The sequence below is a fragment of the Chiloscyllium punctatum genome, chromosome 8 (genome assembly GCF_047496795.1).
Source record: "Chiloscyllium punctatum isolate Juve2018m chromosome 8, sChiPun1.3, whole genome shotgun sequence".
Classification (NCBI taxonomy): domain Eukaryota; kingdom Metazoa; phylum Chordata; class Chondrichthyes; order Orectolobiformes; family Hemiscylliidae; genus Chiloscyllium; species Chiloscyllium punctatum.
The window spans coordinates 103623279-103639256 of record NC_092746.1 but is presented as its reverse complement, the minus strand read 5'-3'; the positions used below and the strand labels follow the sequence as shown (position 1 = coordinate 103639256).

The window sequence follows — 15978 nt, the reverse complement described above, 5'->3', positions numbered from 1 at the left end:
CTCCATACCTATCCCAAACCATGTACCTGTCCAAATGTTTTATAAGTTACAAAACTGTACTCACTTCCACCACTACCTCAGGCAGCCCGCTCCCCAGACATTCATCGCCCTCTGTGTGAAAAAAGTGCCCCCATGAACCCTTGTATGTCTCTCCCTTTGCACCTTAAAAGAGACTTAAAAAGCAAGCTCCAATGCAGTATTACTTGTATTCTGCATTCTCGTCCTTACCTCCATTTGCATCAGTAAGGTCAGTTCGTCTAAGAAATCCCAAGTAACCTGTTCGGGCCCATACAGTTTGCGTGTCTCCAAAGCTCAGGCGAGAGTTAAAGTGGTCGGATTGAAGTGATTCATCTCCATAAATGGTGAAATATCCACTAGCATTATGAGCACTGTGAACCCATATCTGTTCATTTGAAAAAATGACATGAATCACCGCTTTGTCAAAGCTCGACAAAATACTTTACTTTGCAACTCATCATTCAATAACAGCAATGAAATGAACAGCTAACTGTGAAGTACCTCACCACATTATACAAGTTGGTAAGGATGGAGACATAGCAACAGTGAATAAGATGAAGAACTTTGGAGGAAGTCAATAAACTGCAACCAAGATTAACACAATCATTTATGAAAAATCTACAGTTCAGTGAAAGATGAGTGGAATTGAATGGAGTTTGGTTGCAACAAAAGACAGAACATTAAAAAGACATTTGCAGAGATCAGTAGATTCGTGTTAAATTCAGTGTCTGTCATTTGTGTATTAAATAACATTCTGGATTTCTCCTACCCGTGATGTTGATATCATAGTGGGAATTGGAACAATGTCAAGAGAGAGTAAAATAAGAAAGCAAAACCCAAAACAGAGCAGAAGAAACAAGGAGCCAGGGAATAGGAATAGGAAAGGTTTGGAGGGATATGGGCCAGGTGCTGACAGCTGGGACTAGATTGGGTTGGGATATCTCATCGGCATGGGCAAAGTTGGACCGAAGGGTCTGTTTCATCCTGTACATCTCCATGACTCTATCCGTGACCTCATTCCATGATGGAGCAGACTCAATGGGCTAAATGGCCAACTTCTGCTCTAATATTGTAAGGAAGTACGTTTGAGGAGAAACTAAGATTGTGAGTCATCACATTCAAGTAGACATTTCAGTGTGGAGGGGGAATGTCTCAGGTTTACAGTAATATGAAGAATTTTGCACAGGTGTGTATATCCATCTTCGCCCAGCGATCATTCCTCACTATACAATGTAAATGACTGTATTTATAGCTATGGACAAAGGGGGCAGTACTGAGACTTATAAAATGTGTTAGTTCAAAAACCATCAAACTTAATATATATACTTCAACCTTTACCTTCACAGAGCCTTCAGTATAATAAAGCAGAACATCACAAGATTAAATCAGGACTGACACTGAAAAAACATATTAGGAGGGAGGGAGTCATGTGGACCATCGCTGAATTAAGTGGGCCATTGGCAGGTAGTAGGTGGGGTGAGTGAGTGAATAAGTGAGTGACTAAATGGGGCTTTTGGTCAGCAACTGAGTCATGGTGGTGGGGTGGTGGGGGTGGGGGATGGTTCTGAGTGACGGGGGGTTGAATGAAGTGAGTGAGTGATAGGCTAGTTGAGTAATTGGGTGGTGAGTTAGTGACTTGAGCGAGTGAGAGCTGGAGGGGGAGGAAGGGGAGAGTGAGCAAGAGACAAGGCGCAAGTAGTGAATGAGTGAATGCCTAGGAAGTTAGTGAATGAGTGACAGGGGTGAAGTGACTGAGGGGATTGCGTGGGGTGACAGTGAGTGATAGGGGAGCGAATGACAGGGGAGTGAGTGACGGGGTAGAGTTAGTGAGGGGGTGAGTGACGGGGGAGTGGTTGATGGAGGAGCGAGTTACGGGGACCGAGTGATGGGGGAGTGAGAGAGTGAGGGTTTTGGGAATGGGCGGGTGCATGATTAGAGAGTGAAAGATCAATGGGAGTGAATGGATGGCTTGGGTGACTGTGTGAGAGTGTCTAACCGGTCACTGAAAGTGAGTGACTGAATAAATGACTCAGGATGGGTGAGTAAAGAAGTAGTGGGTGGTAAGTGGGCGAATGGAGGTAGATGCAAGACTTGGTGGGGGGGGTCGCATGGTCAAGTGAGCAAAGGGCTGTTGTGGGAGGGGATATGGATCAATGTGTGGTGGAAGCAGGTTCACTTGAAACACTCAAAAGGAAGAATGGGCAGGGTTTATAAACTGAAGAATCATTTTTTATGATTTACCTCTCCAAGGTGTGAGTCACCCAGTGGCCCTTTTGTTTCAGGATTGGCAATGATTATCCTCACTCCAGGTAGGATCTGTTGAGGCAATACACAATGATTCAATATCACCAAGTGCAAAGCAAGGTTATTACAGAGTATGAATTTATCATGGCCACAACTGTACATACAATAAAGATGTACCAGAATTATATGGAGCTTTGGGACTGTTTTGATTGGCACAAGAGCTAAGTTAGATCAATCAGATGTTTACAAAATAATGCCTAGTTGTGTAAGGGTAAACTGTGGAAGATTCTTCCGTGGGGTTGATGAATTGGTAACACGTGCATTGATTCAATGCACCCTGGAGGCTCCATGCCTCTATTCCTGATGAAGGGCTTTTGCCCAAAACATCGATTTTCCTGCTCCTAGGATGCTACCTGACCTGCTGTGCTTTTCCAGCACTACTGTAATCCAGAATTCAAACTTCTGATGTTGTGCAGTTAGACCACATGAGGGAGATTTTAAAGGATAAAGAGAGGGATTCCCTAACACTCTGCCTTAGACTTATCTTAAATTTGTTGCATTTCTTTGATATGTGGACTACCCTTGAGTAATCCTTCCCTCGATAAGTAGAGATTAATTCTGCTCCTCGGAATGTTTTCTAATAGATTTCCCTCCCGCAAATGTTAGACTCACTGGCCTGTAGATTCCTGCTTTAGCCCTGCCACTTTTCTTCAATAATGGTACCATATGAGCTGTCCTCCAGTCCTCTGGCACCTCTCCTATAGGGAGGAGGCATTTGAAAATTAATAATAAAGTCCCTGTTACCTCCTTGGATACATGTCATCTGGGCCTGGGGAAGCATTCTCTTTTAAGCCTGCTGAAACCACGAATACCTCCTCCCTCTCATGCTGATTGGTTAATATGTAACACTGCTCCTCCCCACCCCCCCCCCAATTTCCATATCGACATTGTACCTGTATTCACTATAGGGAAGGACAAAGTATGTATTAAAAACCCCACTTACATTGTTACAGATTGCCACTTCGAGGGAAAAGCTTTGATTGCGTAGATATTAAACTTTTGAGGTGGCGAAATTTTAATTATAATGGAGAAGTATACAACTTAATTTTGATGGATAAGTTAAATAGTCACGATGACTTCATGGGGGAAATGGTGGCTAGTAATCCAAAGACCCACCCCGACAATGCTAACAACCAGAGTTTGAAACCCACATAGGACAGAAGGTGAAATTTGAACTCAAGTAATAAATTTGTAATGGAGAAGAAAGGTATCCTAAGAGTAAAAACTGAAACAACTGCGGATGCTGTAAATCAGAAATAAAAACAGAAGTTGCTGTAAAAGCTCAGCGGGTCTGGCAGCAACAGTGAAGAGAAATCAGAGTTAACGTTTCAGCTCCGCTTCTGTTCTGGAAGAATGAGCTTACTTATTAAGATAGAGCCCAAGGTGTTGGAGGTAGGACAAAAGCATGGACATTTCCTATCCTTTGGGTCCAGTGACCCTTTCTACCTATCCCAGTTTTGTTATTGCCCCTTTCTCTTTTGTTCTTTTTCATTTCATTCACGGGGTGTATAATTTGTTGGTTGGGCCAGTATTTATTGCTTAATCCTAGTTCCCCTTGAGTGGTGATGGTCAGCTGCTTTGTTTGAACCAGTGGAGTCCATTTGGTGTAGGTACACCTGCAATGCTGTCGGGGAAAGAATTCCAGGGCTTTGACCAAGTGACACTGAAGGAATAGCGATACATTTCCAATACAGCATAGTGACTGGCTTGGAGGGAATTTGTAGGTCTGGTGTTCCCATGTATCTGCTGCCTTTATCTCTCCAGAAGGTAGTGATCATGGGTTTGCAAGGTGCCATCTAAGGAGCCTTTGTGAATTTCTACAATGCATCTAGGAGATGGTACACAGCACTGTTACTGAGCATTGGGAGAAGAGGAAATGCATGTGGTACCAATCAAGTGGGCTACTTTGTTCTGGATCGTGTCAAGCTTCTTCAATATTGTTGGAGCCGCACTCATTCAGGCAAGTGGTGAGTATTCCACCGTACTTCTGGCTTGCAGATGGTGAACAGGCTTTGGGAAGTCAGGAGGTGAGTTACTTGGTGCAGTATTCCTTGCTTCTGACCTGTTCTTGTAACCAGTGTATTTATATGGCTGGTCAAGTTGCGTTTCTGGGCAATGATCACCCCTGGATGTTGATAGTGAAGAATTCTGTGATGGTAATATCACTGAGTGTCAAAGAGTGATGGTTAAATTCTGTTTTGTGGGAAATAGTCATTGCCTGGCACTTGTGTGGTGCAAATGTTCCTGCCTCTTGTCAGTTCAAGCTTGGATATTAAATAGGTCCTGCTTTTTTTGAACTACTTCAGGTTTCATAAGGGCTGATCATTTGGGACTGAGATAAGGATTGTGAATGGTGTGGAACATTGTGCAATCATTAGCCACTTCTGATGTCATGACGGAGGAATGTTCATTGATGAAGCAGCTGAAATTGATTGGGCCTAGGATATTACTCTAAGGAACTCCTACAGAGATGTCCTGGGGCTGAGATCATTAGCCTCCAACAACCATCACCATTTTTCTTTATGCTCGGTATGCCTCCAAACATTGGGGAATTTTCTTCCCAATTCCCATTGATTCTAATTTTGCAAGTGCTCCTAAATGCCACACACAGTTGAATACAGCCTTGATGTCAACGACTGTCACTCTCACTCCACCTCTGTAATTCAGCACTTTTGTCCATGTTTAAACCACAGCTGTAATGAGACCAAGAGCTCAGAGGCCCTGACAGAACCCACTGAGCAGGTTATTGTGAAGCAGGTTCTGCTTGATAGCACTGTTGAGGACACCTCTGTCAGTTTACAAATGACCAAGAGTAGACTGATGGGGTGATAACTGGTAAGGTGAGGTCATATATATATTTCCCAGGTGCACAGAAATCAGCAAGAAGCTTCCTTGTCCCCATTCAACCTGATGCCATGGGGTCCAAAATCCATAAGACCATAAGACATAGGAGTGGAAGTAAGGCCATTTGGCCCATTGAGTCCACTCCGCCATTCAATCATGACTGCTGGGCACTTCAACTCCACTTACCCGCATTCTCCCCGTAGCCCTTAATTCCCCGAGACAACAAGAATCTATCAATCTCTGCCTTGAAGACATTTAGCATCCCGGCCTCCACTGCACTCTGTGGCAATGAATACCACAGGCCCACCACTCTCTGGCTGAAGAAATGTCTCCGCATTTCTGTTCTGAATTTACCCCATCTAATTCTAAGGCTGTGTCCACGGGTCCTCGTCTCCTCACCTAATGGAAACAATTTCCTAGCATCCACCCTTTCTAAGCCATGTATTTTGTACGTCTCTATTAAGTCTCCCCATAATCTTCTAAACTCCAATGAATACAATCCCAGGATCCTCAGCCATTCTTCATGTGTTAGGCCTACCATTCCAGGGATCATCCGTGTGAATCTCCACTGGACACGTTCCAGTGCCAGTATGTCCTTCCTGAGGTGTGGGGACCAAAACTGGACACAGTACTCCAAATGGGGCCTAACCAGAGCTTTATAAAGTCTCAGTAGCACAATGGTGCTTTTATATTCCAACCCTCTTGAGATAAGTGACAACATTGCATTCGCTTTCTTAATCACAGACTCAACCTGCATGTTGACCTTTAGAGAATCCTCGACTAGCACTCCCAGATCCCTTTGTACTTTGGCTTTATGAATTTTCTCACCGTTTAGAAAGTAGTCTGTGCTTTTATTCTTTTGCCAAAGTGCAAGACCTCGTATTTGTTCACGTTGAATTCCATCAGCCATTTCCTGGACCACTGTCCCAAACTGTCTAGATCTTTCTGCAGCCTCCCCACTTCCTCAGTACTACCTGCCTGACCACCTATCTTCGTATCATCGGCAAACTTCGCTAGAATGCCCCCAGTCCCTTCATCCAGATCATTAATATATAATGCGAACAGTAGTGGCCCCAACACTGAACCCTGCGGGACACCGCTCGTCACCGGCTGCCATTCTGAAAAAAAACATTTTATCCCAACTCTCTGCCTTCTGTCAGACAGCCAATCCTCAATCCATCCCTGTAGCTCACCTAAAACACCATGGGCCCTCACCTTGATCAGCAGCCTCCCGTGTGGCACCTTATCAAAGGCCTTTTGGAAGTCTAGATAGACCACATCCACTGGGTTTCCTTGGTCTAACCTACTTGTCACCTCTTCAAAGAATACCAACAGGTTTGTCAGGCATGACCTCCCCTTAGTAAATCCATGTTGACTTGTTCTAATCAGACTCTGCTCTTCTAAGAATTTAGAAACCTCATCCTTAAAAATGGATTCTAGAATTTTACCAACAACCGAGGTTGGGCTAATTGGCCTATAATTTTCCATCTATTGTTTTGATCCTTTCTTGAACAATGGGGTTACAACCGCGATTTTCCAATCATCCGGGACTTTCCGTGACTCCAGTGACTCTTGAAAGATCTCAACCAATGCCTCCGCTATTTCCTCAGCCACCTCTCTCAGAACTCTAGGGTGTATCCCATCGGGGCCAGGAGATTTATCATTTTTAAGACTTTTTAGCTTTTCTAGCACTATCTCTTTTGTAATGATAACCATACTCAACTCAGCCTCCTGACTCCCTTTAATTATTGGGATATTACTCCTGTCAATGCTTGGAACTCCATCCTGACTATATACCACTATTCCAGCAACCCTTCTGGGTCTGCCACGCCAGTGTGGCAAGATATACCAAGGGATGGTGATGGTGCTGTCTGAAATAGTGTGTGATTCTGAGAGTACGACCATGTCAGGCTGTTGGATGATGAGATTGAGAGGCAGCTCTCCCAATTTTGGCAATGATCTCCAGATGGTGCTTAGAAGGACATGGCAGGATTGACAGGGGCGGGTTTTGTAGTTGTTATTCTTGGCGCTCAGGTTGATGTGTGGTCCAGCCAGTTTCATTCCTTTGTTTTTAGACTTTTTAGCTGAATGGCTCGATGGTCTCTTTCAGAGGAGAGTTAAGAGTAAACAATATTATTCTGGGTCTGGAGACAAATGTAAGCCAGACAGGTAAGGACAGTAGTTTTCCTTCACTCACCTGCTGTTGCAGTGGGTTTCAAACCAGAGTTCCCAGAATATTACATTATCGTGGGTCTCTGGGTTATAGCTCCACTTGCAGTAGTCTTATGCCATCATTATCCCACTCTGCACCAGTTGGTTATTCTTACTCAGGATTGACCAATGTTGTTTCCAACTGTCATTCTAAACCTTATGATGACTGCCCCCTTTTTATGTTTGCCCACTGTCACTTGATTTACTTGGCCCATCTCATTCCCAAGAAGTGGGGGCTTGGCACATACTACTGTAGGAAATTCTCCTCAACACAATCTAGAAATGCTTGTCCCTCACTGCCCCTTTACCACTATTCTGGTAACCACTAGTTATAAATACTTTCTGATGTTTCCACCTCTCTGTTATCGTCTTCAAGATTTGTTCCTCCAAATCTTTTTAGCTGGTGGTCTACATATTGCAGTGAGCAATTTAACTGGACCCTTCTTATTGCTTAGCTCTGGTCTGATCGATTCTGTGCTTGAACCCTCTAAGGTGCTGTCTTTCTCTGCACTCTTTCACCAAAAATATCACTCCATCTTTACTTTCTGAAGACACCGGAACCAGGAATATCTAACATCTCAATTTGTCCATCCTAGAGCCAGTTCTCCATTATTGTCACAACATCACAACTCCACAGGCAGTCTGTGCTTGTATTTTTTCAGTCTTATGAACTATACTCCATGCATTCATGTACATGCAGTGTAACACTGATTTCAACTTTTTAAACTTTCCTCCATACTCCGACTCCAACTATTAGCTTGCTAATTTCTACTTGAGAGCTATCTCCTTCATTTCTTGCACCCTGGGATTACTTTCCAATATTCTATTCTGGCTCCCAAATTAGAATTAATATCAGCAGAAAAAAACTATTAAAAACTCAATAGACTGAAGTCCAACAAATCTGATCCAATCCCTATTTCCTACGATTCTCAACAATGATAGTGGGTGCAGTTCGTATGATCTCCCAAAAGTTTGAAAATCAGCAAATCTAACACAGATATGAGGGAAAGAGCAAGTAGGGAACTACAGATCCATTATCCTATTATCGGTTCACTAAGGAACTTTTAACAATGCACTTACAAGAACGTAGCATGGTTACAACAAAGCAACATTGCTTTATGAAAGGGAATTCCTGTCTGACAAACGTATTGGCATTTTTTTGAGGATATTGGGGGAAGGCGATGCCCTAGTGGCATTATCACTGGACTGGTAATCCAGAGACCCAGATGGCAGATGGTGGAATTTGAATCGAATAAAAAATATCTGGAATTTACAGTCTAATGAAGTGAATCCACTGTCAATTGCTGGAAAAACCAATCTGCTAAAAACAAATGTTCTGCCAGCCTTACCCGGTCTGGCCTAAATAAGACTCCTGGCCCACAGCAATGTGGTTGATTCTTAACTTCCCTTTGGGCATTAAATGCTGGCCTAGCCAGTGATGCCCTTATCTCATGAATGAATCAAAAATAGGACTCATCGAATCAGTAACAAGGCACTGGAAGACATGATATAAATTTGTTGGTGAGTTTTGAGAAGATTTGTAGCTCAGGTTGATGTTCTGGATGTAAGTTTACTCACTGAACTGGAAGGTTCATTTTCAGATGTTTCATCACCATATTAGGTAACATCATCAGTGAGCCTCCAGTAAAACAGTGGTGGATATGGCCCGCTTTTTATTAATGTATTTAGGTTACCTTGGGTTGGTGATGTCACTTCCTGTAGTGATATCTTTTCCTGTTCTTTTTCTCAGGGGATGGTAAATGGGATCTAAGTCAATTTTTTATTGATAGCGTTCTGGCTGGAGTACCATGCTTCTATGAATTCTTGTGTGTGTCTCTGTTTGGCTTGTCCTAGGATGGTTCCAACTGGAACTCTATCAACAAACACACTGACTTGGATCCCATTTACCACCCCGAGTGCTTCACCGGAGGCTCACTGATTATGTTACCTAGTATGGTGATGAAACGTCTGAAAACAAAACCTTCCAGCTTAGTGAGCAAACTTACATCCATATACATTTGTTTCCAAAGGGCATTTATTAAGGTGATGTAAAAATGCATAAAGTAAGTGTTCATGGATATATTAGCATGGATAGAGGCTTGTTTAATGGACAGTAAATAGGAGGGATAAATGGGGCATTTTCAAATTGTAAGTATTGAAAGTGTCACAACAGTTGTTACTGAAGCCTTAACTATTCGCTATTCTATATGAATGATTCCGGTGACAAACCAGAGAATAATATAACCAAGTTTGCTTTTGGCAGAAAATTAGATGGGAATATAATCTGTAAGGGGAACATGGAGAAGTTGCAAAGAGATCATGTTTAATGAATTGCCAAGATGGCAGATGAAGCATAACACCAGAATGTATGACATTATTCACTTTTGAAGTATAGAAAAGTACAAGTTTTGGCTTAAAAAGCATGAAACTTGTAAACGCTGATGGTCAGACAGACTTGAGTGTACTTTTACAAGGAGCACAATAAGCTCACTTACAGGTCCAGCAAGCAAGGAGGAAAGCAAATAGCACTGCGAAGAGATTGGATTACAGGAATAAAAAAGTCTTGCTACAACTCTACAGAGCCATGGCAAGACAATGCCTGAAATACAATGCTCAATTTTGATCTCTTTATTTAAGGAAAGTTATAAAAGTTCATTGGAAGCAGTAAACACTGATTAGATAGGCCCTCAAAAAGGAAAGGATTGTTTTATGATGAGAAATTGAAAAAAATTGGTCTTTTATTCTCTAGAGTACATTACAACACCACACAAGTGGGAGAAAATATGACTCGCACATTCAAAGCCAATAAATAATGAAAACAGGTTGTTGGTGTTCCACACTGAGGTCATTGGAAGACTGCTTCGAGAAGCTGCCAAAAATACTTCTTTCAGCCCCAGCTCAACCTAGCCAAGACTGATTGACTGAAGATTGGTCTGCCAACAGCATCAGTTTCACATGACATCAATTTGTAGTAATTTCAATTCAGTCTGTCATAGTTAAGAATAAATAGCAGAAAAAGGGCCCTCTTCTGGTACAGTGATAATGTCTCTTCCTCTGAGCCAAGAGATCCAGATTCAAGTCCCACCTGTACCAGAGGCATGTCATAATATATATCTGCCTGGACAGACTGATTGGAAAAAAAACTGTTTCAGTGATTGATGAGTGAATGCACTGCTATTCCCTTTCTTATTACCAGTAAAAAACAGAAAAGGGACCTCATGTGCTGCAGTGGTAGTGTCCCTAACACTGAGCCAGGAGGCCTGGATTCAAGTTCCACCTGTTCCAGAGAAGTGCAAGAACATCTCTGGCCATGTTTGATTAGAAAATATCTAAACTGCAGAAAAATAATTTGAATTGGTAACCTCGCACATAAAGCGGGTCAATATTCTAAATGTATAAGAGGTGCACCCATGAATGTTTGCCTCATTCAGGGTCTTCACTTTTCAGTTTATCTCCATACTTAATCCCGGAAGGTTTATAAACCAATGAAAGTTGCAAGTTGTCAAATATTTTATTCCTCCTGTGGATACATTCTTCAACTTGGTGAGAATAAATTTTAATAAATTGTTGCAATAAAAAACACAAAACTGAAAGTAGACATTAAATATTTGACTTTTGATCTTCAGTTTAACATTGCAGGTTGTGCTACTCACTTTGCCAGACTCCATTAGTGGCAGACTGTGAGGAGATCCTCTTTCCACTAAACGGACCCTGTAAGCAAATAAGGGGTTAAAAATCAATGTCTTGTTTGTTCTAAATAGCTATGCCCATGTTTTACAACACTTTAACCCATCAGAAATACATTCAACATTGTTTAAAAAGGTTTCCTGAAAAGATGGAATAGAATTAGAATTAGCTTTATTGTCACACGTACTCAGAAGAGTACAGTGAAAAGCTGACATGTCACCACTTACAATGCCAACTTCGATGCAGAGGTACCCAGGTACGGATTCTTGAGTACAGACATTTACAGAAATAAAATAGAAAGTCTAGCATTACAGATCTTCAGAAGTGCAAAATCATAGTAATAAATTAAAAGAAAAGAAATACAAAGTTCAGAATAACAGTCTTCCCACGATAACATAATAAAAAAGATTGTCTTAAATTCTCTTTTTTAAACCTAAGTCCAGCTTAGTCCATTTCATGGCTCGGGGACCCAATCCCTCTGTTGGAATTCCGGACCCGATCCCCATGATGTTGAAGAAAACAAACGTTCACATAATCTATTTTTAAACCAGTATCAGGAAAAGCAACTAAACAAAACTAAAGCTCTTCAGTTATTTATCAACCTCCATGTTACCTTTTATCACATCAAATTTCCCATTTTTTCTAAAACTTTGGTATGCAATCACGCAAGATCCATTCTTATAAAACTGCTTCAGAGTTCATCATTCTTTTCAAGATAACTCATCAGTCGTTAATACAACAGCCAGCTATCAACCAAAGTTGACTATTTAGTGTAATCATTATCTAATTAGAAATTAAAAAGAAATAATTACATTTTTTAAAAAAATTAAATAATAAATGTAAATAGCAAATAACCTATCAGCTGTTGGGAACTAATTTGAAATTCCTAATCTGCCCCACCCACTCACTGTACCCAGTTATATTTTCAATCGATTGCACCATCATTCAAGTCGGGGTTCTGCACTAAATTACAACTCAGATTTTCATACTGAGAATGGCACGAGTTACTCAAGCCTAAAATCTAAATGCAGCCACCTTTATGGTGAAGCTGTAATTTTCAGAGCACATTTAAATCAAGTATTTTGTCCTTGGTTAAATATACTGTGCAATTGTTTGTCTTTAAGCATTAAGAGAGGTTGGTGTGTGTATGGAATGAGCTGTCAGAGGTGGTGGTTTAGGCTGGTACAATTACAGCATTTAAAAGGCATCTGGATGGATATATGAATAGGAAGGGTTTAGAGGGATATGGGATAAGATTAGGTTAGGAAATCTGGTCAGGATGGACAAGTTGGTCCAAATAGTCTGTTTCCGTGCTGTACATCTCTATGACTCTGTAACTACACTTCAGTCAGACTCTGTGCACTGGCAAACATCAATAACAATTCTTTGTTCGGCAGTGATCTATACAATTTAAGTAGCAGAGATTATTTAAAACCTTGCTCCCCACACTGCACAGTTCAGTTAATTGACTTATTGCACTTGCCCTAGAGTAAGCCTGTCTGTTTGTTTGTATTGATCTTTACAGTGCAGTCTGGCTGGATGTGATCAAATACACAACAGAGCTTTATTCATTTTCATACTTCTAAGTATTGTCACACATTCACCTCTACCTGAAAATCCACTGTTCCTCAGTTCCTTAAGGTTTTGGTGCAATCCACTGTAATACCCATTGCAATCTGTCCCATTGCCTGTATGTTTTTCAGCAGTCTGCTACCCAATTTCCAAATGTTTTTCTTCCAATCGAATCTACAATTTTCATTTTTTCTTTGCAGCTATTCCCTGGCTTTCCAAGTTTCCCTACATTCTGTCACCCACATTTCTCTGTATTCCTTTCTTTGGCTGGCCAATGTTTTTATGCAGTCCACTCCTAGATCCCTCAAATTTCACTACAATTGAGTTATATTGTGAGGATTATATGTTAAAGGCATACAGATGTATATCTGGGGTGCCACATTTACTTGTAGTTAAATGTTGATCAAAAATGTATACAACCAATCTGCATTTCTGCTTATGGGTGCCATATTATAGGAAAGATGTGAATGCATTAGAAACAGCGCAGGGGTGACTTACAAGAATTGATCCAGGAATGAGAACCATCAGTTATAAGAAAAGATTGAGGGAGTTGGGATTATTCCCCTTTGCGAGAAGGTAGCTGAGAGGAGATTAGGTAGAGGTTTTCAAAATTATGAGCAAGCTTGTTAGAGTACATATGGAGGCAACTGTTTCCACTCAAAGAAATAAGAACAAGACAGCATAGATTTAAAATAACATGCAGAAGAAGAAACAGAACAAACTGTTTCATGCAGAAAGTAGTTATGGTATAGAATGCATGGTCTGGGAAAGTGGACAGGTTCAATTAAGACATTCAAGACGACATTGTGTGATTATGTGGATCGAGTGAGTTACAACGGCATGGGGAAAATACAGGAGATTGGCATTAGGTAATGATGCTCATTTTAAAGACCCAGAGCAGTCATGATGGGCTGAATGGCCTTCTGTGCTCTAACAATTCTGCAAGGGAATCAGTTCGGCAGCTACATGCAGAGTTGCAAATAATACATTCAGGGAAGCTCAAGCATTCTGAGTCAAAACTGTGAATATTTTAAACTTCTGAGAACCAGAAGACACAACATGGGCTCAGCAGGTGTTGGTGAGTAAGCAAAACATTTCAGACAGATTTAATGTTGGATTAGATTGAGAGAAAAAAAACAACCCGAATTAGTGCCAGAAAGAGCAAGAAAACAGAGTGAATCATGAGAAAAACCAAACGAAGGCTGGTGGAACAATTAATGCACAGTTATAGGTTGGAACAAAAGAGGAAGTTGGAGAGGTATTTGAGATGTTAAAGCAGAAATGCAGATTGGCATTTCATAGCTTTCTGAAAGACAGCTGTGAAAAAGGAAAGCACTATCTGCATCCTTTGTGGGCAGGTGAGAAAGGGTTAAATATGTTTAATAGCTGGAAGGTGACCAAGGAAAACAATAACCCAAAATGTTTTTTTGAAAATTTCAGCATATATTTCTCACCAAAGTCAAATCATCAGATTCACAGGTTTAAGCTGTAGGGAGAGAATGAACAGACTGGGGCTGTTTTCCCTGGAGCATTGGAGGCTGAGGGGTGGCCTTGTAGAGGTTTATAAAATCATGAGGGGCATGGATAGGGTAAATATACAAAGTTTTTCCCTGGGGTGGGGGAGTCCAGAACTAGAGGGTACAGGGTTAGGGTGAGAGGGGAAAAACTTAAAAGGGACCTAAGGGGCAACCTTTTCATGCAGAGGGTGGGGTGTGTATGGAATAAGCTGCGAGAGGAAGTGGTGGAGTCGGGTACAATTACAATATTTAAAAGGCATCCAGATGGGTATATGAATAGGATAGATTTAGAGGGATACTGGCAAAGTGCTGGCAAATGGGACTAGATTACGTTGGGAAATCGAGTTGGACCGAAAGGTCTGTTTCCATGCTGTACATCTCTATGACCCTGTATGAATTTCAAAACCTGAGGCAAAGCCAGGTGAATCTGTTGGCAATTTCTTCATCAGACTGTAAAGTGCAGCTAGGAAATGCAAATTTAAGGAGACAGATGAATGACTGATAGGTCAGCTCAATTGGAGCAACGTGCACGGAGTTTAAAAAATGATATGATTGAAAAGGACAAACTCTTACTGTCATTGTAGACAATGCTGGAGCACACAAAGCTATGAATAGACAGATGTGGACAGTGACTACTCTAAAATTACCTTCAGTTTAATCACAAGAAAGGGAGGAGGGTTGATGCAGTGAAACTGTAAGAAACAAATGCACATCCAATAGAGAAAAAGATGTGCAAGAGCTGTGGATGGCCATCACAGGCAGAAGACTTGCAGACCAAGGGAAAAATAGATGGTAATTGAGTTATCAGAGCCAGACAACAGGACAAACGAAAAGAAGGCAAAACCAAAACATCCAAAGCTGACAATGAATTTGAGAACACAATAGGCACAGGAAGCATACCTCACAAAATGTCTGAATACAGGGGCCCTCAGAGGAAATAAAATCCTACAACTCTTCAGATCAGAACGGAGCTGAGAAATAATTCCCCAGAAGAATCTGAAACTTGAAATGCAGCATCATTCTACTTGGACTGCACCAGAAGATATTTCCTGAAAATATGAACAAAAACTGTCCTCGAGCAAAGTGCTCTGAAAGTGAGTAACATCACGCTAAACATCTACAGGAATAGTTGAATAGAAGACTGGAGGATAGCAAATGTTGTCCCCTTGTTCAAGATGGGAAGTAGAGACAACTCTGGTAATTATAGGCCAGTGAGCCTTACTTTGGTTGTGGGTAAAGTGTTGGAAAAGATTATAAGAGATAGAATTTATAATCATCTTGATAGGAATAAGTTGATTAGGGATAGTCAGCATGGTTTTGTGAAGGGTAGGTCGTGCCTCACTAACCTTATTGAGTTCCTTGAGATGGTGACCAAACATGTGGATGAGGGTAAAGCAGTTGATGTGGTGTATATGGATTTCAGTAAAGTGTTTGATAAAGGTTTCCCCATAGTAGACAATTGCACAAAGTACAAAAGCATGGGATTGAGGGTGATTTAGCAGTTTGGATCAGAAATTGGCTAGCTGAAAAAAGACAGAGGATAGTGGTTAATGGGAAATATTCATCCTGGAGTTCAGTTACTAGTGGTGTACAGCAAGGATCTGTTTAGTGTCCACCGCTCTTTGTCATTTTTGTAAATGATGTAGATGAGGATGTAGAAGGATGGGTTAATAAATTTGTGGATAGTACTAAGGTCGGTGGAGTTGTGGATAGTGCTGAAGGATGTTGCAGGTTACAGATGGACATAGATAAGCTGCAGAGCTGGGCTGAGAGGTGGCAAATGGGAGTTTGATGCAGAAAAGTGTGAGGTGATTCACTTTGGAAG

The 15978-nt window shown here is 41.3% G+C and overlaps 1 protein-coding gene across 5 annotated transcripts in view; it reads right to left on the bottom strand.

The window, feature by feature from the left end:
• LOC140480791 (disco-interacting protein 2 homolog C) overlaps window positions 1-15978 on the bottom strand; it is a 619093-nt gene that overhangs the window by 5215 nt on the left and 597900 nt on the right. For all 5 annotated transcript variants that reach the window (XM_072576180.1, XM_072576182.1, XM_072576181.1 and 2 more), the window contains 3 exons: window positions 11031-11088; window positions 2260-2334; window positions 229-403 (listed from right to left, as the gene is read on the bottom strand). In XM_072576180.1, coding sequence (XP_072432281.1) covers window positions 229-403; window positions 2260-2334; window positions 11031-11088 — 308 coding nt within the window. The remainder of the gene's footprint in view (window positions 1-228; window positions 404-2259; window positions 2335-11030; window positions 11089-15978) is intronic.